This window comes from Micromesistius poutassou, assembly GCF_964030765.1.
Source record: "Micromesistius poutassou genome assembly, chromosome: 15".
NCBI classification, from domain to species: domain Eukaryota; kingdom Metazoa; phylum Chordata; class Actinopteri; order Gadiformes; family Gadidae; genus Micromesistius; species Micromesistius poutassou.
Window position 1 is genome coordinate 17,416,924 of NC_140285.1, and position 23,978 is coordinate 17,440,901.

General features: G+C 42.9%; 4 protein-coding genes across 5 annotated transcripts; 1 reads left to right on the forward strand and 3 right to left on the reverse strand.

The window, feature by feature from the left end:
• Positions 1–2,742: 2,742 nt before the first annotated feature.
• Positions 2,743–6,189, reverse strand: crebzf (CREB/ATF bZIP transcription factor). Of its 2 annotated transcripts, XR_014638218.1 has the most exons (3): positions 6,048–6,189; positions 3,902–4,987; positions 2,748–3,459 (listed from the first exon to the last, which is right to left on the reverse strand). XR_014638218.1 is itself a non-coding variant. In XM_084479404.1 (2 exons), exon 2 carries the CDS (start codon positions 4,930–4,932, stop codon positions 4,165–4,167), a length of 768 nt encoding a protein of 255 aa, XP_084335530.1. In that variant the 5' UTR covers positions 4,933–4,987; positions 6,048–6,189; the 3' UTR covers positions 2,743–4,164. The 2 variants fall into 2 exon arrangements, 1 of the variants encoding a protein (XP_084335530.1); XM_084479404.1 differs by having other exon boundaries at positions 2,743–4,987.
• Positions 6,190–7,895: 1,706 nt separating this feature from the next.
• On the reverse strand, positions 7,896–10,097 carry las1l (LAS1 like ribosome biogenesis factor). Its single transcript, XM_084480384.1, has one exon. The coding sequence runs from the start codon at positions 9,967–9,969 to the stop codon at positions 8,257–8,259; it is 1,713 nt and encodes a 570-aa protein (XP_084336510.1). The 5' UTR covers positions 9,970–10,097; the 3' UTR covers positions 7,896–8,256.
• Positions 10,098–12,372: 2,275 nt separating this feature from the next.
• On the forward strand, positions 12,373–14,828 carry LOC311359890 (HAUS augmin-like complex subunit 7). Its single transcript, XM_084479917.1, has 8 exons — positions 12,373–12,520; positions 12,652–12,728; positions 12,911–12,972; positions 13,072–13,256; positions 13,381–13,495; positions 13,578–13,790; positions 13,873–13,984; positions 14,658–14,828. Exons 1-8 carry the CDS (start codon positions 12,456–12,458, stop codon positions 14,720–14,722), a joined length of 894 nt encoding a protein of 297 aa, XP_084336043.1. The 5' UTR covers positions 12,373–12,455; the 3' UTR covers positions 14,723–14,828.
• A 1,716-nt stretch (positions 14,829–16,544) lies between these two features.
• Positions 16,545–17,325, reverse strand: mrpl49 (mitochondrial ribosomal protein L49). Its single transcript, XM_084479413.1, has one exon. It carries the CDS (start codon positions 17,311–17,313, stop codon positions 16,792–16,794), a length of 522 nt encoding a protein of 173 aa, XP_084335539.1. The 5' UTR covers positions 17,314–17,325; the 3' UTR covers positions 16,545–16,791.
• Between the last annotated feature and the right edge of the window lie 6,653 nt (positions 17,326–23,978).

Consider the following 23,978-nt stretch of genomic DNA (forward strand, 5'->3'; position numbering starts at 1 on the left):
TGTGTGTGTGCGCATGTTTTATTCTATGGCTTTTACCTGCCCAGGGACTGCAGATGGAAATTAGCTTTTAGCTAGAATCTGGTACAGAACATCTTTTTGCACTATGTAACTAATGTATCTTGTACATGGTCCCTGAAACAAATAAACGAAACACCACACATCTCCACAACCCACTTTCCACTCATCGACACACTAAACTGATTATCCAGACAGATGTTAAATGTTACTTTCTCCTTAATTTGTGCACCCCCATCTTATGGATGGGGGTTAATATTAAGAATAAGATAAATTGTGCTTATTTGCTGGACTGGAACATTCACTTGTGATATTACTTTGTTTGAATATCCCTTTGTTAATATCCCATCCGTGCATCTAGAGCCAATATTTGTGTTTCTGTGAACAATACATTTTAGACGTAATTTAACAGTGAATTGTTGCAATCATTTTTACTAAATGGGCGAGCTCTAAATATAAATGTAACATATCCCTGGTTTATATTATTTGGGCAGGTCATTGGTAAGTCTTTCCATTTGCACTAGTTTATTTTGCGCGATATTATGTTTTTACTCAAATTATATATTTTTACGAGAATCTGAGTGAGCAGTGGCAGCATGTCTATCATATTCACAAGTCCAAGAGGCGTCAGCAGCCAGAGCCAAGGAACGGGTGACATCAGTGGCAAACATCTTTGTAGCTAATGGAAAATGGCGCGGCGCTGTAGTCATCGTATTAAACACAACCCATATATTAGATAAGCAGGTTCGGGCCAATCACAACCGCTCATCTAATATGGGTCATTTTGGACGTTTGAACGAAAGGGGCCAGAGGCATATGAGCGATCTAACATGAGCTCTCAGGTTTGTCTTATGGATAACAAACCTATCGGACTGCCTGTCGCACTAACACAATGTTAATACAATGTGAACCGCTCTGGCACCGCGCCACTTCCAGAAACGACCCAGTTCAGCAAGCGAGTCAAAACATCACCGTAGCCTCTTTGGCCGCAGACTTCATGTGTTAAATATACTTTCTCCCTTCAACTTCAGCTTATTTAGTCAAAAATAACATGCGTACTGCAGTTCAAAATACACATTAGAGGTCTCTGCTCTCCACAGAGCATCATGCGTTGAGCAGTTATTCCAACCCTCTTACTGCAGGTTGGTCCGCTCATGCACCCTTTATAAACCACCGCTGGCCGTCCGTGTTGAGCCGCTTCTGGGCTCCAGGTTAAACGCTCACCCGTTGTAGCCCAGCTCAGGTGATGGAGCGAAATAGGACGAGGTCTCTCAGCTCGGACAGGATCTAGTTCAACCTCAGGTGACCCAGGGTGGATCTCGGGGGGTCAGCTGCAGCACCATGCGGGTATTCATGTATGGTACTAATCATCACACCGGCCATACAGACGCTAATGTTGTGAAAAAATTATTTTCTACGTATTTTGACCATCACATTAATTTAATCTCTGATTATACATCATAGCCATTTTAAGATGTATTATATATAGCTATTTAGACTCTTTAATAAAGTAAATGTGGCATAATGCACAGCAATAAAGCTTCCATTTGATCGCTAAACAATGACCCAAAAATACTTAAATCTACACAATAGCATTCAAATGCTTCCAACATGGAGGCGATTACTGCGATGTGCAAGCCATACACACTAGAAATGTGTACATAAATGCATCTTGCCTGTGCAGAACATTTACAAACGTGAAGCCTTGCCCTGTAGCTTCCCATCACGTACCAGGCCAGATTTGGCCCCTTCTGACGTCCAGCCCTGAAAACCGGCCTACTGCCAGCTTGTGTCTATTCGCTCTGGCATATGCGCTAAATTCAAATTTGCAAATTGGTGTTGAGATGTCAAGCTTGTCTCTTTTGAGACTTTGGCATACATTTTAAACAATGTAGGAGAACATTAACATAAACACGAACTGCCTGCACAAAAACATCTCTAATTTTACTCAGTCTATGATGTAAACGGAATATTTTTTTGTTTACTAATCACAATCTCAAATGTGTGCCCTTGGTAGACCTACTTTGTGCAGTGAGATACATCTCGTCTCTCCAAAACCATGGCAAGATTGAATGACTGCTGTACTATCACTTTTGCTAAGCTGTCCCCGCAATGGATAAAACAAATGTTATCCTATCAGTAATTATACCCCATCCCCACATTCATATAAAACACGAGGGGAACATATTTGTGTGGTGTGCGATTAACACAACACAGAATTTTGTCTCCGCTCTGTTCTTTGTGTATCCCTATGGCAGTTAAATTGACTTGTGCATGCACCACAGATGAGTGAGGGTGGGAATGGGAAGAGACACATCTCACTTCGTAAAAATAAATATGGCAAAAAGAAAATCCAAGTCCTTGTTTACACAACTAGTTTGAGCCGGTTACCAAATAAAGCGTGTCTAGTAGAATACACTAGGGAATCTCCCTAAAGTAACACTTCCACTTCATTCACATTACTCACATGCTGGATGGGCTTCATGAAACTAGAACAAATCTCTCCCAAAACATTGACTTAACACGGTAAATGTGGCTATTGCTGTTCAAGTAATCAACAATATCAACCCAAAAAGGCTTTGGGTTTTAATTTAATTAACATAATTAAAATGATAACTTTAACTATTTCTGTTCAGAAACTGGTCTATTTTCAGATTGTATACATGAGTAAATGCATAATTGACTCATAAATGCATTAGTTTTACATTACACCTGCTTGACGCTCTAATGGACTATGAACAGACCACCTGCCTCGCGTCATGCTGTACCAGGTCCAGCAGGTTTTGGGAGTGACTTGGTAATTCATGTCAATGACTCACAACTCAAATGAATTCAAACTCCAAAGGGCATGGGAATAATGTGAGAATGCGAAAGGTCTGATGGTCGGTTGAACTCCCTCCATCAGGACGTTACTAGTGCTCGCTTTTAGCTTGCACCCAAATCAGGTCTTATTCATTTCTTTAGAAAACCTTTACCAGCCTTGACCAAAACGTTCAGTAAGACCTTTAGCTGCAGAGCTTGCTGTTCAGAAAGAGAAAAAGAGAAGCATTAATATCAACAGTACAGAACAAGACAATATACATTTTTAGGTGAAGGTATGATCAAAATAGGATTTATTTGAAGAACATTTTCTCAAAACATACTTATTCAAAATGATATGTACAGTTGGTAAATCTGTTACACAATTCTATACAAAATTTTGGAAAATCTAAGTTGTTACATTCCAAAATGTCAGTATATACAAAGTAGTGAATGGGGCCTTTAGAGCCTGTCGGTTCCTGGTCCACCAGGCAGCGGGGCTGTGTGTGCTGCTAAGGATGTGCTGAGTACTGGTAGAATGCAGAGACTTACAACAAGCGATACCGATACTACCTTTCAAAAAATAAACCAGGCCACGATGCCAGCAGCTTGTCCAGGCTCTTCAACTTCCAACAGCAGAATCCACTTTAGCATAAAGAAAAATAGGGGGCGCTAAATGAAAAATATTCTTCTGTACAATGGTGCAGCCTCACAAAGAGATTCACTTCCACTAAATGGAGTCTTAATTATTCAACTGGGTCGCTTCAGTCCCAGTTGGAAGCCAATTCAAAGCAAATTTGTTATCTCTTTGGGAAACTTCACCTCAATCTCAATTATTTTTGCCATACATTTAGGATTCTAATTGTAATTTACACTTTACTGTTACGTGAAGAACAGTATATTTCCAAAAATAAAAAAAAATTAAAATAAAAGTACAAAATGTTCTTAAGTACTTAAATGAAGAGCTGTACTCTGAAAACAGGAACCAATTACAAACAAAATCCTAAAAATGTAATTATGTTTGTTATAAAACACCTCAGGTCTTCATAACAAGACAAACAGGCTTCTGTTCTTGTCTGGTCCTTACCATGGAGTCAAGCAGGCAAAGGTGTTCTCAAAGCCATTCATCCCGCATGGTAGATGAACCATTACCTAGAAGAAAACTGTCAACAAGGTTTAGCAGTAACGTGTGCTTAAAAAAAATCATTGGCTTCATTACACTGACATGCACCTGCAATGCTTCTTACGTCAATATTTAAGCAAACTCAACAGTGTTTGCCAATCCCCGTGAAGTTCACTACAGGGTTTACATTTTCCATCTCAATATCTGAAAACAATAAGTACTTGACCCTACATTTTGAGCGTTGCGCTTGCGTTCTCTGCACACTTAGTGCAGAACTCCACTGAGACATGGTTCTTGTCCACGTGAAGACAGACACCGCCTGACGTATCTTTCTCCTCCACTTTGATGCGCTTCCTCGGTTGGGCATAGTCGTGGTCATTTAGGTTGGCTGCCTGGAAAAGTGAGGAAGATAATTTCATCCCATTCACACCACTCAGCCTGGACAAGAGCTGGCCTAACATGCTCTCGTTGGCCAGCACGGCCCGCAGGTACCTGGTCTCATCTTCCAACTCCTCCACCCGCTTGTTGAGACCACCGTTATCCTGCTTCAGTTTGTGGTTCTCGCTCGACAGAAATCCAACCTTCTTCTCCAGATCGTTGACGTATTCCTTCTTCTTGAGTCGGTTCATTCTGGCGGCGATGGCGTTTTTGTTCACCATGGAGCCAGACCGGTTGTCCCTCTTCTTAGACCTTGCTTCCAATGGCGTTCTCTCTGGAGATGGGCTTGTGGATGCTTCGAACGTGGAATCGTCATCCTTCATGTTGTATATACCCCAGTCGTTCAGCCCAACGTCAAAGAGCGACGAGGTCGTGTCTTTATCACCGGCCCATTTTAAGTCGTCAATACCAAAGAAATCATCAAGCTCCAGTCCTGTGCCGTCGTCCTCTTCATGTAGACATGGCAGGTCGTCGACCGTCTCCACAGCATCGGTGACTTCCACTTCAGCGCACAACGCCTCGTGTCTCTTCACTGAACCCCTCCTCCTTGTGATCATTGTGGCTGATGAGATAAGATCACTATCAACCGGGTTGTTTGCAATTGTTCTGTATCTGTTGGAATAAAGAACAAGGGAAGAGGTGGTGAATGTGTGTCGAATTGTTTTCTTGTATTACAAAGTTTCGGTTTCAGTGTATGTCTAGCTGATAGGACGTTGATAAGTTAGAACAGAACGTTACAGTAACAATTATCAATGCTTGTTGGAATCTATTGTGGTATAAGTGATAGAAACATGCCAGAAGAGGATCTCCACTCCACTTACTGAACTAGAAGAGGGTCTGACTGTAGAGGGTCTGACTGTAGAGGGTCTGACTGTAGAGGGTCTGACCAGAGGGTCTGACTGTAGAGGGTCTGACTGTAGAGGGTCTGACTGTAGAGGGTCTGACTGTAGAGGGTCTGACTGTAGAGGGTCTGACCAGAGGGTCTGACTGTAGAGGGTCTGACTGTAGAGGGTCTGACTGTAGAGGGTCTGACTGTAGAGGGTCTGACTGTAGAGGGTCTGACTGTAGAGGGTCTGACTGTAGAGGGTCTGACTGTAGAGGGTCTGACTGTAGAGGGTCTGACTGTAGAGGGTCTGACTGTAGAGGGTCTGACTGTAGAGGGTCTGACTGTAGAGGGTCTGACCAGAGGGTCTGACTGTAGAGGGTCTGACTGTAGAGGGTCTGACTGTAGAGGGTCTGACTGTAGAGGGTCTGACCAGAGGGTCTGACTGTAGAGGGTCTGACTGTAGAGGGTCTGACTGTAGAGGGTCTGACTGTAGAGGGTCTGACTGTAGAGGGTCTGACTGTAGAGGGTCTGACTGTAGAAGAGGATCTCCACTAAGTGGTAAAATGGCGCCTTAATTTCCCACCGACGTCAGCGCCACGCAGGTCAACAAGGCCTCCACACACTCCGGATAACCACGAGCACAACGTGCACTTTGCGACACATTACTACTTACATACTTATATCAAAGACTATTGAGAGTAGCATTAAGTGCACATCAAGAAAGCTTTTTGACAATGTACGCCAGCACGTTTCATTCCCGAGGAGGCTAACACAAGCTAACAAGCTAGCCGGCCCCGTAGTGACGCAGCGTTTCACGAACAGCTCGGTTCTTGTGTTCATACATACCTTCACCGCGCCCGACCAAAGCCCGCAATGCTGGATGTGTTAAGGGTTCTAGCTTTGACTTCGATGTTGAAGTACAACCACCTTCTCAGTGAACGCAGAGAACAATGGCACGTCAACGGTTTCCGCGTTGCCAGAGTTCTTCTTCTTCTTCGTCGGAGATCTTCCTGCTCCTTCCTCCGTGGTCCTCCGCCCCCTACTGGACACTTGGTGATACTGTACACTCTTCTTTTAACGAAGACATGTTATGGCTTCACACTACCAATAAGCTTTCATAAAAACTTATGTTTAACCAAACATTGATATGATTACTTTCAATAGATACCAATGTGCTAGTCCCCAGAAAGCATACAGTTCACCTAAAACAAACGACTCTTATTCAAACATTTTATTTATATCTATATCTATCTGTAGATCTATATCTATCTGTAGAGTATATATATATATATATAGGGGAGAGTGGGGTAAGATGAGCCAGTGGATAAGTTCACCCACCCCCTGTATTTAGGCAACTCTACACATTTGTTGTCATTTGAGCATCAATTCAGGAAGCACCCATAATGTATATCCGGCTGTGATGGAGGGAAGCACATGGTAAAGTGGCAAGAATGTTCTTTTTTCACAATAAACAGTTTTTTGCTTGTCAAAGTAAGTTAACACACAGGTATAATGACTGCTATGTCATAGAAAAAGTATTGATGGGCAAAAATAACGGACACATTACATTATGAATATAGTCAACTCTGGGTCCAAACCTAACAAACACAACACACCACACATTCAAGAGGGTCAAGATGACCCTCGAGCCCCCCTATCAGTCTGCGAAGAACACTCTGCCACAGCTAGATGGCGAGGACACACATATCACACAGAAAAACAACACAACCCGGAGGCTCAGGGACAAGAGAACCCTCGATAACCCACACAAAGTCTAGCACACACACCTGGCTAGGAAAGAACTATAAGTTTCACATGCACCGGATCACGGGGCTCTTCTGAAGCAGAACCTCCACGGAGGCGAAGCTCCAGACGACCTCAGCGCTGTTAGGGGACGTAGAATATTCGATCTCTCACGCTTTATGAATCAGTATTATCTTTGCCACTTTACTCAATAAATCCGAGGCCCTCGTGCTGACAGACTTTATTACCTCTCTGTCTCATTTTATCTGGTCAAGTAACTAGACACTGTTTTTCCCAACAGTATCCACGCATAAAAATAGTCATACATGTTGGTGATTTGCCAAGGTATGAAACCATGGGAATAATTTAGCTAAAGATTAGCCTGATTGTGTAAACTATGCAGTTTGTTCCTTAATCGTTGCTGTGGCCCAAAGTGAGACGCATGCTGTTGGTTAAGTTGAACCAGTCGTTCAACCTATTCCACCATGATGCACCCAAGTTAAAGTATAACTTCTCCAAAGTATAAAGTGGTGTTTCAATGTAGTATTACACAACTGATTTGGTTTTTCATATTTGAAACATTGTAGATGTAGATTAAGTCGTTTAAAGTTACCGTCAGCAAATATACAAGACTATTTGGCGAAGGAAAATGCATTCACCTTGAAAAAGTAAATTGGTAAATTGACCCCCAGATACCTCTACACTGGGCCAAGTTGAGCCACAACACCACTTTAAGTAATATTTTCAGAGACATGTGTCATAAATGCATTGTTATCATTTTGATTGATAAAGGGACATCCTGAAATAAAGGTAGATGTTTTCATTTAACTTTTTTCTTATTTTTCCTTGCCTAGAGGACATGAGTAAAAAATTACCCTACTCTCCCCTATATAAATGTATTATATCTCTTAAGAAAATGGAAACAGAATTGCTGGTGAAAAAAGGTGAAAATCGTTTATTTGAGTTAAATGAACAGCAAGGCTATAACTTGTGGTATAGCGCCTTTCAATTGAGTCACAAAAGTGAATAGGATGTAAATTCATCATACCCAAAAAGAAAGACTAAAGTTAACACAAAGTAAGGCAGTTCCAAAAGTTACCCATATGTGGAGTTTCTTTTTGACATACATTTTCCACAACTGCACAACTGGAACACAAACGCATGAGAGAAAATAGACGAGGAACATCAGGGGGCTCATGTGTATTTTTGAACAGCATACAACATGTACAATGCCTGCAAAGGCATTTCTTTTGTAACATCAAGATCAGCCCAACAAAAACATAGGTTCAGTGGCTGCTGAAATGAATTGAATTTAAAAGAGTTGCAGTCCAGATTTCAGTTTGATGACGTCACTGAGGGTCCAGGGCAGGCCGCTGGCCGCCCGGGCGGCCGCCGAGGCTCCGGGGGCGTTCTGAGCAGTGATCTCCAGCTCTACTGGCTGGTCAAACACAGCCATGGTGGAGTAACTCTCCACCATCAGCCCGGAAGGTTCTTCTGACTGTCCAGGGACTTTGCCCAGGGGATAGTTCTTCCACATCACTTTATCCGTACACACCTGCCACAGAGAGCCCTTAAGCAACGCAGCGTTTTCCACCGGGAAGTCAGCACTGGGTTGGCCCTGAAGAAACACACCGCCGTCGCCGTCCGACCCCGGGCGGCACGGCGCCTGACGCAGCTTCTCGTGCAGACTCTCCAGTGTGTATATGGGCTGTCCCCTCTGCTCGGCAGCCAGGGCGGCGCCGTCCTCCGGGGCAGCTTGTGTGTAGATACTGCAGAGCTTGAACAGCTTGTGGCGGGTCTCCGAGGGCAGGGGGTGCTCCATGTCGTCCAGGATGAGCTGCAGGAGGTGCTTGGTACTGAAACAGGGAGCGTCCAGACAGGCCGTCAGCAGCTGCTGCCATCGCAGGTGAATGCGGTTAACAAATATCATGTCTTTGATTCTGGCTCTCTTCTGGACTTTGGTTTCAAAATGGCAATCCGGTTTATTGATGTTGCAGCCAATGACCTCAGAGATCCAAGCAGAGATGTAGAAAGCCCTGTGATCATTGGGCTCATTTGAAAGCTCCTTCAATTCCACAAAGAGTTTCTCCAGAAGAATATGGATGAAGAATGGTGAGTTAAAGAGCTTCAAGAGGGGGAGCCAAAAACGCAGAAATATTTGGGGCAGTTGGAGATGAGCGGACCGGAAATCTTCAAACGTTTCACAATCCAATGATTCCAGCTGAGCAACGGTCGGGATTAAGAATCCATCTTCGACCAAAACATCAAACAGTGTTTCAAAAGAGTCCCGCGCAAAGTGTTTGATCTGAGCGATGACCCAGCTGACCTCCTCAGAGAGGACGGGCTGTTGGCCGGGCAGGGTCCTCAGGAGGCCATCCAGAGAGTTATACTGTTCTTTTGAAAAAGAGATGAGCAGTTCTCGCGCAGTGGTGTAGCATTCAATCTCTTTCTGCCTAGCAATAAGCCCTTCTTCCTGCCGTTTCAGCTCTTCCTCCTCCTCATCCTCTCCTTCTGACTGTGAGTTCCAGCTCTCGTTCACCCCTCCTCCTAGCTGTCTGGACCAGTACTCCTGCTGTAGCCAGTTCAGAATCAGCTTACAGCCCTTTCTACACCAATTTAAATTCGGCAACTTTCGGTGTGTGAAGTCATGTCTAAGGTTTACAATCCACTCAGGGATGTTTAATCTGCCGGCCAGCAGTCTCAAAGGACGAGCCACTCTCCCCTGCTGTCGTTCCGTGATCAGATTGACAAACCTGACCAGCGCTGTCCCGTACAGGAGGACCAGGTCCTCCCCCTCCAGCCTCCCCGACCGGTCCAGGATCTGCGCTCTCACCAGGTCGGCTGTGACCTCCACGGCCACCGGGGTGCTGTTGGCGAACCGGACCCTCCAAGCTGATATTCTATGCAAGGCATACTTCTGCAACGAGGAGTCCTTAGAATATAGATATTCCAGCACCTGATCCCACTCGGCTTTGTTGATCCATGCCACCACATGGCGCTTCTTCTCAGAGCTCTTCTTCTTCATTTTAAACACTCGTACACGCGGTTCACGTCAGCTCTATATATCGTTAAGCTGATAATAACAACTACCAATGTGTATTTTCTTCACTTAGAAGTACCAGATGTTTATCCGAGCTGGGTTGAGGAAGCCACTTTGATATCCAATCAGTACTGCACATGTGCAGAATACTGCGCATGCGCACATCTGTCACTTTGTTACGACTGCCGGAACGTAGAGGCTACGCCAATGTGATTATATCATAGATGTTAATGATTTGAGAAATAAGAACATGTTCTGGCTTCACGATGACAATAACTAATATTAAGTATATAAATAAATAATAAATATTATTCTTATATCGTGAGCCGACATATCACTTTATGTATATTCATAGTAACTTGCCGTAAAGTGATATGTAACATTGCGCATGCGCAGTACAGATCTGCCGTGGATCGACTTCACCCCCCTCTCCTCTCTGCAATGATGCTGCACACTGTCTCCGTTCTCATCTTGTCATAATAACCTGTTGCCACCGGTCCACAAGCCATATCCTCTAACTCTGTTCCCTAACCTTTCTTTTAATCTTCCTGCTTTAGTTGCATTAGAAACCTCACTCTGACCCACCCACACGTCTCTTTTCTTCTCATGGATATGTTCTTGCTTTAATGATACAAACTCATTACCTATAACCCCAACCGCTGATGCTAATATGAATCCTATCCTGCTTTGATCGGTTAACCGATATCTAAATCCATACTGTGACAAGTTCAGGAGTAGGCAATATCTTCCTCCTTATAGCGATGAGGGCCACAGCGAAGTCTGAGCCAACGACAACTTGTTGAGGTTCCATATCCTCCACCCATTATGGTGTATAATCCAGGGACCACAGGTGCAAATGAGCTGTTTAGCTAACCCTGGTATAGAACCTGTTCTGTTAACAAAAACATAAACTAAACTCAACTTTAATAGCGGCCCCCTCAGCAGTAAAGACAGGCGCTCTTCTGGTAGTGGTCTTCCCTGTCTGTTAATACACTGCAAACCTCTTCTAGACTCAGGATCCATGGTTTGATCTGTAACAATGGGTAGGCTATATAATGATCCCAGACCCCAGGGGAGATAGAACAGTGAAGACTGCACCTTGCAGCTCCCTATTTGGTTAATTTAGGAGGACATAATGAGGCTCATCCAACCAATAGAGTGGTTGATCCAAGTTATCCAAAGTAAACCAATGACAGAAGGTTTGGATGGTGTGTGAGCTAAGGAGGCTTTTGAAATGGAGTTGAGAGGGAGAAATATAGCCCAACTGTACCCCCCTGCTATTGTCACTCACGCACAAATCGTCTTAATTATTTATATGGAACTGACAGTTATTTTATTACAGTTATTATATGTAACAGGTGTTAGAGAGGCCCAAGGGAGGGAGGGCTGGAGAAGAAATACAGAGTGTGAAATGTAAGTTAATTGTTTTATGGCATGTTAAGCTCAAAGGTAACCTCTGCTGCATGTGTTCCCTCGATCCTGGGGCCATGGATCAAGGTTTATAACCCATGTGTTCCACGGGTCCCCCGTCCAATCACGGACGTCTGCAATCATTGGACGTCTCCAATCATTGAGACACAGCAACAGTATCTTGAACAGTGTAGGCTTATATTTAAATTTAAAATAACACACCAAATAAGTGTGTCTATGTCCGGTAAAATCGACTATTTGAAGAAGAGTCCCTAAAGATGTATTTAGATAGATATGGATATATATATATTTTTTTTATTAATTATGGCATTTCTACAAGATAAAATTCAAGGCATATTGCTCTTGAATCTTACCTACAACACCATTTAAGTGTGGATCAAAATAGAGGGCAGAAGAGCAACCAAGGAAGAAAGGCAAATTAAAAGGGATGAGAAATACATGTAAATGATTGTGAATCAAAAGACAGCAAATAGTACCAATTAGTGGTCCCTTCCACTCACTTGGCTAACAAAGATGTAGGCTATGTAGTGAACTACACTAAGAAATATTGAAAGCGATGATAATGAGATATATATCTGAGGTGCAGTGCTCCGTGGAGACTGTGGAGGGCAGAAACACTCGCGTCCGGCGCTCCGGAAATTTAGAGTAGAAGAAGGGTTTGTATAAGGCGAAAATGGCGGTTCCGTTTGAAGAACAACAACTTGCTCAAAAAGTTTACGCTGCATTAAAAGTAACATTGTTATCTTTAAATTAAATTAAACACAAACACGCGTGTTTCATTTAACAATGGACTTATATAAAGACTGTTATAATAAAGAACGCATTCAACAATGATGAAAGATGCTGTGTGTGTGTGTGTGTGTGTGTGTGTGTGTGTGTGTGTGTGTGTGTGTGTGTGTGTGTGTGTGTGTGTGTGTGTGTGTGTGTGTGTGTGTGTGTGTGTGTGTGTGTGTGTGTGTGTGTGTGTGTGTGTGTGTGTGTCGTTTCAGGCAGCATCATGTCCCTCGATAGTAGGGCTGCATCTTCTAGAAGCCGACAGTATGCATACTTTATTGTGCACACCCTCGCAACATCGCACGGAAATACTAGCCTGGATCTGTAACTGGTGGGCTACGTACTGTCTCATGTTTCATACAAACAGAAGATAGGTCAAGCACAATGCTTAAAGTGTACAAACTGTGTAGCCTGCACAACAGAATACAAAGATAACGTATTCCATTCTGCCTGTTTTTGCAGCATCAACCCAAACCCGAAGAATGTGAAGATTTCAGTCATAGGCCTACAACCCAAAGACCCAAATGTTCTAACAAAAGGCAGGATTTAATGAATTATTTCTTGTTTATTATATATATATATTTTTTTTTTACAAATACATACACACATGTCTGTGTATATGGGTTGCAAGACTAAATTGCTCAATGTTATTTTTTTAAATATTTTGTCTAATATTTATTCGCTTTTTTGAGACAGTAAAACTATTGTGTGCTACCAACAGAAATGGCTATGCTTGGGCGAGAGTTAATGCTGTGCAAAGCAGATGACTTTGGTCTTATCCAGGTGAGGTACACCACAAACATCAAATACCTTGTTTATACTCTTGGAGTATTTTATAAATAATCTACAATATTAATATAATAATCTGTACTCTCCACTCAGGGCCATGCAAAGCCCTTGCGGCAACTGCACTTCCTGGAAGATCTGTTAAGCCTGGTCCCAGGGGGGTTGACGGAGAGGGAAGTGGACGGAGAGGGACTGCTGAATGAACTCTATGCTGATGAGAACAGAGCCCACCTCACACACATGCTGAGGCCCACTCTCAAACCCTGGCCCGCACACATCAAGTATACACTTTATGTATTTCGTTTTTAGTACTTTAACAATTCAACCAACCTTCTCAAACGTTCTGGTCATTCACTGAATGCTCTGTGAATTTCAGCTCAGTTTATAATCTTCTTCAACCCGTAGGTATTTTTCCAGCGACAAAACCTCATCAGCGAGCCAACCAAGTGAGGAGGAGTGTGCTGATGTAGCCGCTCTCCTGCAGTCAGCTGGGAGAGTCCTGAAGGAGCTCCAGTCAGAGGTGAGGATGTGCCCACCACAGCCCAGTGTTGTTAGTGTACGGTGCCACTGAACCTGCTCTGCCCTTTTGTTTCCTCCACCAGTGTGAATTCTTACACAGTGAAAGTCTGAGTCCGGCAGTGTTTTCTCCGTGTGCGCTGCGCGTGGCGGTGAGCGACCTCTGTCAGCTGACTGCTGCCTTCAGCTGTGTCTACGAAACAGATTTCAAAGACTACTGCAGGAGAAAAGCCCCCCCGCTGAGCGCAGCGACGCTCGTCTTCCAGAGGGTTCACCGGCTGCTGCTGGCCTGCAACACGGTGTGTGTGCGTGGGTGTACTTTGTGTGTCATTTATATTCAGCTTGAAAAGCGTATTGATCTATTGTGTGTTTGTGTATCAGGAGTTGAAAATGCTGGAGGAGGTGTCGCAGGCCTCTGAGGCCTTGACGGAGATGGCATGCCAGCTGCAAACGCAGCCTTGTTACTGGAGCCACGGGGAGAAGTGTACATTACGTGAGTAGTACATGTTTAATCTGAGGCGGTATTTGTATTTATTTTTGTGTGTGTAATGTTACAAAGTGTTTTGGATGGATGCTAATCATTTTCTGCTGGTTGAATGCCAAAACAAAATAGTGGGAATTATCTTAATATTTAAAGCCTGTTGGCCATCAAGCTCACATCAAATAATAGGCCCTTTCACTTTATTTTGCTTCATATATTTATATCGACCAATCGTGTTACTGGAGATGGCAATTTGTAACCCTGTTATTGGCTTACAGTGAACACAAACTCTTTGTCTGTAAAAAAGTCTAATCCAATCAGTGGCCACTGTATAAATACACTAACATATATGTGTCCCCCCTCTTCTGGAACCACATAGTAGGACTGCTTAGTTATAGATTAGTTATATAGTCACTCAGTGATGGCATCTATGCCTAGCTAGCCAAATAGCCAGTTTGATTTGAACTGTAATACATCTATCATTTGGATAACAGGAGATTAACAGCCTAAAGCAAAGTGCAAAAATACTTGCCTTTTATTATTATTGCATTTTTTCATTGGGCATTGAATTTATTTAATAATTTAGTAATGAGAAGACGCCTTGCATTTAGACTGGTTCAACAGACGTACTTGAAAATGCAAACATTTCATTTTCTTTCTCACATATTCTGTGCTTGTTTTTCAGCCGACCAGCTGGAGAAAATCACCCGACAGTACAAAGACTTCCTTTCACAGCCTTCTGCCCAGTGAGAGAAATTTTTGAACCTTTTGAACCTTTTTCCTTCATGCTACAATATTGAACTCCTTTCATTTGCATACCTTACGTTAAGTTATTCCTTGATTGTTCATACCTATTTCCCATGAACAGGAGTCCCATTAGTTTGTATTTTAATGTTTTTTATATTAGGCTACATGTGTTTTATAGTTCTGTCTTTAAAGCAATTTACCTACTATAAGACAAGGTAAAGCGTCAGTTAATAAATAAAAAGAATGTTAAACCTACACTCACTTTATTTCTGCACAGATTGGCTGATTTCAAAAAACGTATTGGAAGTAGAAAGTTTCTCATGAATAAAAAATAACACAGGGTTATTTTAACCTTCCAGACCCTTCACTTATTTGGGAAAAGCCCATGGAGAGGCGAAGAAGGCCGACTCACTCGCTGTGTAAACCACCACTCAATTAAGGATTCAGGTCACAGAAACAACCTTGTTCTGAAATGAGGAATACATTGTGAGGGATAACAATTCTATGAAGAATTTTGTTAGTGATTTCTTGTACTTTTTCGCAATCCAACATTTGTGTGGCATGGTCCAAGGCAAGCATGTCGCCAGTGAATTTCAAAAGCTGAAGCCTGCAGTGAAATATCGTGACGGAAATCTCTCATTGGGTGCGGATTGCAGAATTTTCTGTCTCTAATCTATCCAATTTACAAGGACATGAAAAACAAGGGATGTTCCAGGGCTGTGCTAGGGCATTTCATCTGCCAGGGATCGCCTTGGATTGTATATCAAATGATTTATGTCAACTTTAGTTCTGTTCCATATAAAGCATGGGTGGTGAGCAGTTCTGTTTATAAAGTAGAGCCAAGCACAAGACCTGCTTATGAAATGGGGCGCTTTCTAGGGGGCTTACCGAAGATCAAATGTAAAGGCTGGAAGGTTTTGTAAGATGTTCTTTTAGTTTAGCTTCAGTATACGGTTGAACTCTGAATGAGCTCCCTGCCAACGTCAGGACCGCAGAGTCGCTCACCAGCCTCCGCAAGAGACTCACCTGTTCAGAGGTCACCTGGACTCTGACAAGAGACTCACCTGTTCAGAGTTCACCTGGACTCTGACAAGAGACTCACCTGTTCAGAGTTCACCTGGACTCTGACAAGAGACTCACCTGTTCAGAGTTCACCTGGACTCTGCATAGCCGCCCCCCTTACCCCCCACTGCCCCTTCTCCTCCTAAACACACTTATTGTGTGTTGTACGTCCTGGCCCTTATAAATAGTACTTAGCAGCATTGTGTAGCGTCTTATCCTTGTTAACTTGTTGTACACGGGGAATGGGTTAACCTAGCATTTGTAAATGCTTAGCACTTGGTTCTATGAACATCCTACTGTACCAACAGTGATATATTGGTTCACCTTCTGACAAATTATTTTATTTAGCTTTGGATAAAAGCGTCTACTAAATGTAATTCTAAAACTTTTAGGCCACCAACCCAAGTCCTATCTAGTGATGATGAGGAACACATCTGACATTACTGGTAGGTTCGGGAATAGTAAATGATAAAGATGTGAAGTCAGAAACCTCTTGAGCCTTAGAAAAAAAGTACCCTTCGATGGAGGCGCCCCCCCCCCACCCCTCCCCAACCATGACGGGAATTCATTTAGGTTCTGCATTTAATTGATTACTCCGTTTTTTGCTGTTATTTCCCACCCAGGTAGAATTATCTTCATGAGATGACAATGAGTAGGATCAACCATTCCCTTAAGAACTAACAGTTCACATTGTGCATTCAATTATTCCGTCTTTTCCAAGCCCTCAAGTTGATCAGAAATGCTGCAACTGACTGTGCTTCAATTATATATTTAATGTTATGAAAGCAAGCTTATTTGATGTGGGCGACAATGCAAACTATATCGTATAAACAAATACAGCAGTAGTCAACATCAATTTAAACGTAGGCATAGTCCCGCACTTGGACCCTTTAAGGCCCCCCGTGGTCCGGCGGCTCGGGTCGGCCAGGTGGACCCCTGGAGTAGACCAGGTGACCCCTGGAAATGTTCATCAGCCTGACCTCGCAGATAACTACTTCAATGAGTCAATGCTAGAACCCTTTCTGCATCAGCCATTCCTTGATCTCCTTGTCGAAGTGTCCTTTGACCCGGATGCTCATGGTCACCTCGTTGACCTGCGTGGCGCGGTCGGTCCCCGTGAGCCGCTTCAGGAGCTCCTTCACGGCCCCGTCCAGCGCCCAGATGTCCCCCTCCACCCGGCGCACCACGGTGGTCCTGCGGTTGCCATGGGAGATGTCCGTATAAACGGGAATGTTGTGCATTCGTGACCGACGGACCATGTAAGGCAAAGACGGAGGCACGTCCGACGGCGGAGCCCAGCCGGACGGAGCCGGTCCGTGGTGTCGGGGCGGGACGGGGACCCGCGTCGGGGGGATCAGCCGCTCAACAAACGCGTACTCCTCGGTCGTTTCCAGTGTCCCGCATGGTGGATTCTGTTCCCCGACAGCGACGCACATCGGCTGCAGCCGAACTACGGACGGGCCGGGCAGCTGGAAGGCACACCGAAGGACCCTGTGTATCATCTTGAGACGCAAGGTGAAGCAGGCAGACATGTTACACCTCCATTGACAGCGGAACCGGAAGTGTTGTTTTCTCCATAAGCGGACACTTCCGGAGCGGCGCCCTCTGTCGGTGTGAAGTGTTCACGCACGACCACATATAGATATCATATATATATAATACAGAAATTAAATGTTAGTAATTGATTAATTGATACATGTTCTCCAAAGATGGACATTACCGCTTTCTCCTAAGTCAGAAACTCAGAAACTGAGTTATTCACTTTTCCAGTTTTTATGCGTGCAAAATGCTTTTCAGAGCGAGAGAATCACTTTTTGACCAAAAATGTGTTTTTGACCCTGACACGTGAATTGTGCCATTCCTCAGCTGGTGGTTGAAGCACCTAACCCTTTCCAGCTCTCGCTCTCAGCAGATAATGGCAACCTAGAAAAAGATAATCAACCTTTTCTCTTACCCACCAGCGATTCTTCAAGGCTGCCACACAAGCCTGTTTCCCCCAAATTGCCATTTCCTTTTATTCTCCTGAACAGGCAACCAGCTACTAACGTCTGATTTCTTCCAACAGGTGTACATCCTACATTTGGTAGTCAGTGGTCAGTGAGACTTTGAGTAGCTAACACCTCTTGTATGAAGAACCTTGCATTGGAACTGTCATAACCACCATTTGTGTTAAAGGTGATTGACAGGTTGTTCGACCTGATGAACAGCAGAAACCCACGCGCGAAAGGCTTCAAGGCTCCACTAGGTTCCCGCAACCGGGACGACACGTTAGGGTTTATGACTGCTGCCCGAGCTTTCTTGTGCAAGTTGCTGATGAATGATGGCACTCCACCTCATCGTTCAAAGAGGTTTTTATGTAGTTTAATGAGTAAGGGACCAAGAGTTTTAAAGAGTACCAATACACAGGGCTTTATATTTATATTGCAGGTTTTGTGGTCAGACGAGTGATGACGAAATGAACATGTGATGTATGTCGCAACAGTTTAGTCTGTGCCAGCGTTCCGTCATTCAACGACCATTGTCACCTGCTAGCGCTCAGAAGTAACGGGGGCCTGGTGATCCCAAGTCCAGGTACAGCGAGGGTGGTTCGCTCTGCTGAGCAATGCACCAGACGTGCATCAAATATAAATTCAGCCGCACGTCAGTGCTCAGTGTCACTACTGCATAGAGTAGTGAAGGAGGACATAGGCTCCGTGGACATTTTTGGCCCAGGTCGCCACACTGTGGAAACACAAGATGGAATTGACAACCATCATTTCCAATTGATCTCATTTCTTTTATCGACATTCCATAAATTAAGGCAGCATCATGTTGCCAAAGTCCACACACTTCATCTCCAGCGAGATAATACGAGAAAGAAGTTGTGCAAGGTGGTTCTGTTGCAGGGGTATTAACCATTACTTATTTATTTATCTATTTATTATTTTATTTTTTTTGGTATTTATTGGTTGATAGGGACCATGCATATTCATGAACATGTATTTATTAATTGGTTATTTATTTATTTGATCTTTTATTAATTATTTATATTTATTAATTAACTTTATTAAGTGTATGTATGTTTATTATGTGTATGTATGTATTTATATATATAGATGTGTGTAGATATAGAATGTGTATATAGTTTAATAAAGTATAAGTTTAGAATAAAACAACTTTTTGCCACCTGACATTATTTGCCTTATCTTTTGGATTAGCCTCTTCATCCTTTATTAGTTCTAGCCTAAAATCGTGTATTTTTAATTTATTTTTACTATCATTACCACGAACACACGTCTGACGTATGTCTGAAACCAACCCTTGAAGATTGCTTAAAAATAAGTGGATTTAGAGTGATTTTGACTGGGAAAGGACTTCTGTCCCATCGACGTTCTTTCATTCAGGTGGGTGGTTACCCCACGGCAAGATGGCGGCGGCATTGACGTATGTTCCACTGATCAGCGCAGCTCAGGCGATATCTAGTCAGTATATATATCTATGATATCTAGTCAGTAATATATCTATGGCACGACCAGATGACCCCTTCTTTTGTATTGTTTTTAGGCGGTTGGCAAATAACTTATAGATGCATTACCGCCATCTACTGGGTCTACTGAGTGTGGAATAAATAACCTCCCTACTAAAAATTTTTTTTTTATATAGGCCTATATTAAATACTTAAACTAATTTATCACCTATATTTTTCCAAAAAAAATAGTTACCATAAGAAAATGAAATAGAATTTGATGACACTTATTGGAATTATTTTGTAAAATATCTATTAAATCAAACTGTACTTTCTCTTTTCTGAAATTCTCCTTCATCTGCCTTCTACCTGGCTCATACCTCTCACACTCCATTATAACATGTTCTACAGTCTCTCCTTGCCCACAGTCACATCTGCCTGTTTCATGTTCCCCTATGAAGAGCAGTGTATTGTTCAGTCCTCTCTTCTGTTCTCCACATCTCATTCCACTTTCCTTTGGACTCTGTAGTGCCATCGTCCTTTCCGCTCCTCCTCCCATAGCTTTTGCCATCTCCTATTCAGTTCTTGCTTAATAATGCCTTTAATTTCACCTATTCCACCTATATTAATTGTACCTATTAATACTTAAATCAATTTTAATTACTTTCCCCTTATTCCAATGTGTGCTGGAACCCATCAAAATAAAACTATCATCATTTGAATACAGTTGATGTTTGTTGCACCTCAATCACAATATCTGGTGTGCTTTGCGGTAACTTTCCACCCTCCCACGCTTTATTAAATAATTTCAACAGAATCTCTTTGGATGATTCACTGAGATGCTTTAACATGATGTAAAAATGTGTAAATGGTTTATTGAGTAAATCATTAGTATCTTTCTCCTGTTGTAATAACTTCATTCTCTGCAATTGTCTTCCTATCCTTCCCTTTTCACTAATATTATCTGAACTATGAATTTTAGCAAAGGTTTTTGTCCACATCTCTGCGTTCTCTACATCTTTCCCTGCAGTAATTTCCCCATCAGATAAGATTGGATATCCATATTCTCTTTTAATGCCATTCATTTTCCTAATCATTCCCCAAACATTCCCTATTTTGTCTCCCTTCCAACTGAGGTACAAAATTACCTCCAAAATTCCCTTTTTGCATTTTTAATTACTCTTATTACACTAGCTTGCAGCTTTTTGTAGTCAATAAGATTCTGAAAATTGTGATTTTGTTTCAAAATTGTAAAAGCTTGTTTAGATTCTTAATTGCTTTATCACAATCCTTAGCACACCATGGTATCCTTTTGTTGTTGTTGTTGTTGTTGTTGTGCTTACCTCCCTTCCTCTTAATGGATTTCTTTGCTGCCTCTAAAATAGAATCACAAACAGAAAGATTTAAATGATCTACATCTTCATCACTTGCAATTTTCCCCATTTCTAGATCACTAATAGTTTTCAATTTTACCCAATCAGCACCACTAAAAGACGATCTCTGTACGCCCTCTGTATTATAGTCCTCTATACTCACTGTTGTTCTTTTTTATTACTTCCCATGAACAAACCCCTGCCAGTGAATCACTAGTGTAAGGTCAATGGCTGATTCTGAACCTGTTCTGACGTTGAATCTTGTCCCACTATCATCATTAAGACACACAAGGTTACTACTCTCCATTAACTCCTCTATCACCAGCCCATTTCCATCATTAAACTCATCCCACAATGTTCTATGTGCATTAAAATCTCGATAACATATAACTTTTCCTCCTAAATACCTGGCAAGTTAATTCATCACCTCTATTGAACGTTTTTTTTTACATGGATTATAGAAATTTACAATTTTAACCTTCTTTTGTCCAAACTTCAACTACTAAGTATTCTAATTCTGTATCTTTCGCCAACAGCCTGTACTGTATTCATTGCTTTATAAATATCACACAGCCCCCTCCACTACCCTCCCCCCTATCTCTACGGATACTATCATATCCTTTAATAACTAAGTCTAACGTTGGTTTAAGCCAGTTTCCTGAATACATGACATCTGGTTTATTCTTCAAATCTTTTATAAAGCCTTTGAACTCCTGCCCATTAGCTCTTATGCTCCTTGCGTTCCATTGTAGAATAATCAAGATGGCCTATCACCGAGCCTCCCTGCTTTCCCTCCTTTTCCAGCTTCTTGCTGATACTCTCCCATCATACATCTTTCAAGCCCAAAAACTTCTCTGCTCCCTTCACAATGATTTTAATTTTTTTCAGTTTTATGCTTAACCTGATCAGAACAGTTGATTACATATGCAATGAAAACAATCATCTTTTCAGCTGTCAGTACTGTTGGATTTTTGGCGGCTTGACGATCTCTGCCTTTAACATCCTCTCTTCCCCTTTGTCCTTCCTCACTGCCTCTGAGTAGCTTATGTTATTTACCTCACTTGCTGAATCTCGACCGCCCTCTTCCTGACTTCACATCCCCCATACGTTACCCTGTGCTGTCCTCCGCAATTTCAGCATTTATCCTGCATATTGTCTCTGCACTCCTCAAATCTGTGCTCTCCTCCACACTTTGACCGTCTCTGTTTCCCCTTACATACCGCTGCGATGTGTCCATACCTCTGGCCTTTATAACAACGGAGCGGTGGAGGGACATATGGCCTTACTGGAAAGCTCATGCATCCAATTCTCACTTTGTCTGGGATTACAGTCCCCTGAAACTCCAGGAGCACAGACCCTCCTCCCTCCCCCCTCCACTGACCTCAACAGTCTCTTTGCTCCACTCACCATGCCACCCACAATACCACCTTTGAGTTTTTCCAGATCTTCGTCAAGAGGTATGCCTGTTATTACTCCCTTTGTCACACTACTCTCACCAAGAATCCTTCTCCCACTGACCATTGTCTTACAGATACTTTTAATTTTTAAAGCCTTATTTTTCTGCTCCTCCGTTCTACATATTATTAACAAGTTCACCTCTCTCAAAATCTTGGCTGTTTCCACCTCCCCTATCCTATCCTTTAGCTCCCTGGACAACGCTATCGGGCTTAGATTGATATGCTCATCTTCCGTTCTGAATTTCAGAATTATTTTAATCTCCTCCCACTCCCTCACAACCTTTTTCCGACCCACTCTGTCGTCTTCTGAACTGTTCTCTTCCAAATCCCTTTTATTGACTGAGCTCATCTCTCCAGTTGTCCTGGATTCCTTACTGATCTAGACACTGGAGTCCAGTCAGCAAACTCCATTTTATCCTGCTCTTCCTCATCCTCTACTCCTAACGGTTCACACCGGTCACACACCAGTTTATGCCAACCGACGATCCAAAATATCAGATAACCACCGCTTCAAGTCCTTCAGTAACCAACTTCAAAGATTCAAACCTCCGTCTCAACAGTAGGGCCAGAACCGAGGGAAAAGACTACAACCAAACGTAAACAGCCCCCCCTTTCCGTTTCCGGTCAACGATTCTTCCAACAGAAATCAATGGATTTACAAAATGCCAAATACCGGATTTGTCCTCAAACACAAAAGCTTGTTTTGCGGTTAATGTGATGTACGTTATAGAAATAATTGGACATGGAAGTAATGTGGAAAAAAATAAAACAAAGTAAAGTGTTATTTTGTATTTACTTGCTGAATTGTTTTATCTGTACATTCATCCCAAGGTAAAAACAAGGACAGGGCAGATGAGCATGGATCCATTGCAAGGAGTTGTACAAGGAATATAACATAACGTATGAAATTAATATAAAAAATGCATAAGACAGTGAACTGTAGTGTATCTCTTTAGCTAGTGGTTAATTATGTTAACTGTGTTACTTCAAGGTATCGATTTTTCTAAAATCAGGTCAATGCTTTCTGAGGATGGCATAATGTAGAAGCTCGACTGACTGAAATCACTGCTCCTGCCAACATTGTCATGCCAATTCAGGTCAGAAAGGAAATATATATACTTCAAAAACATAATTTAAACATTGGATACACCACACAATACACACCTAACCTTTATCATCAAGGCTTGGCCTCTGTGCTCAATCCATTAAATAATCATTGAAACATTGCTATATTGATATCATGGTGAAAACCTTTGCATTCTTCTACATCCAGGTAGAGAGGGAAGGCCCCGAGCTCAGGCAGGGAGAGGAACAGGGTGCAGCTCCTCCAGGGGCCCCAGAGGGCCCCTGAGGCCCCCACAGAGGGGACTGACCACGGGGAAGCATCTCTAGCCAGTGTGGAGCACCACGGGGTAACAGCATGACATGGGAAGGAAACAGGACGAACAAGAGGAGGAGAAGGAGGTGGGGGAGGAGGGAAAGGAGCAGGAGGCCCGGGGTGAAGTAGCCGAAGAACCCTCTTCACCTGGGGAAGGCCCAGAGAACCTTTTAACACCGATGGAACAACACCAAGCACCTGAAGAGAGCCTGGAGAGGCCTGGCACTACCCCGTCTGACCAGAAGGAGGAGGCTGGGAACGCTCTACAGGAGCCCCAGCCAGAAGAGAGTTCAGGGGAGACCACTGTGGAGGCCACCCAAATGGAGGTGCCAACGGAGGACCAAATCAAGATATCATGGCATTCTTATTAGTTTGTCAACTTGAAGCAGGGCTGGCCCAAGCCTTTTGGGGGCTCTATGCAGAATTTGTTTCAAGCTTTTTGGGGCCCCCCCTCCCACCACTGCGGAGTCATCTGTGCTTGATGATTATTGACACAAACGGCACTCTTTATGCAAAGATGCATAAAGACATCTTTAGCACTGGG

Bases quoted from the DNA above. Each gene is read 5' to 3' on its own strand.
- LOC311359890 (XM_084479917.1), top strand. From the start codon at position 12,456: ATGCATACTTTATTGTGCACACCCTCGCAACATCGCACGGAAATACTA. The intron at 12,973-13,071 runs GTGAGGTACACC...CTCTCCACTCAG, and splicing joins ATGACTTTGGTCTTATCCAG to GGCCATGCAAAGCCCTTGCG. The intron at 13,496-13,577 runs GTGAGGATGTGC...TTCCTCCACCAG, and splicing joins TGAAGGAGCTCCAGTCAGAG to TGTGAATTCTTACACAGTGA.
- crebzf (XM_084479404.1), bottom strand. From the start codon at position 4,932: ATGATCACAAGGAGGAGGGGTTCAGTGAAGAGACACGAGGCGTTGTGC.
- las1l (XM_084480384.1), bottom strand. From the start codon at position 9,969: ATGAAGAAGAAGAGCTCTGAGAAGAAGCGCCATGTGGTGGCATGGATC.
- mrpl49 (XM_084479413.1), bottom strand. From the start codon at position 17,313: ATGTCTGCCTGCTTCACCTTGCGTCTCAAGATGATACACAGGGTCCTT.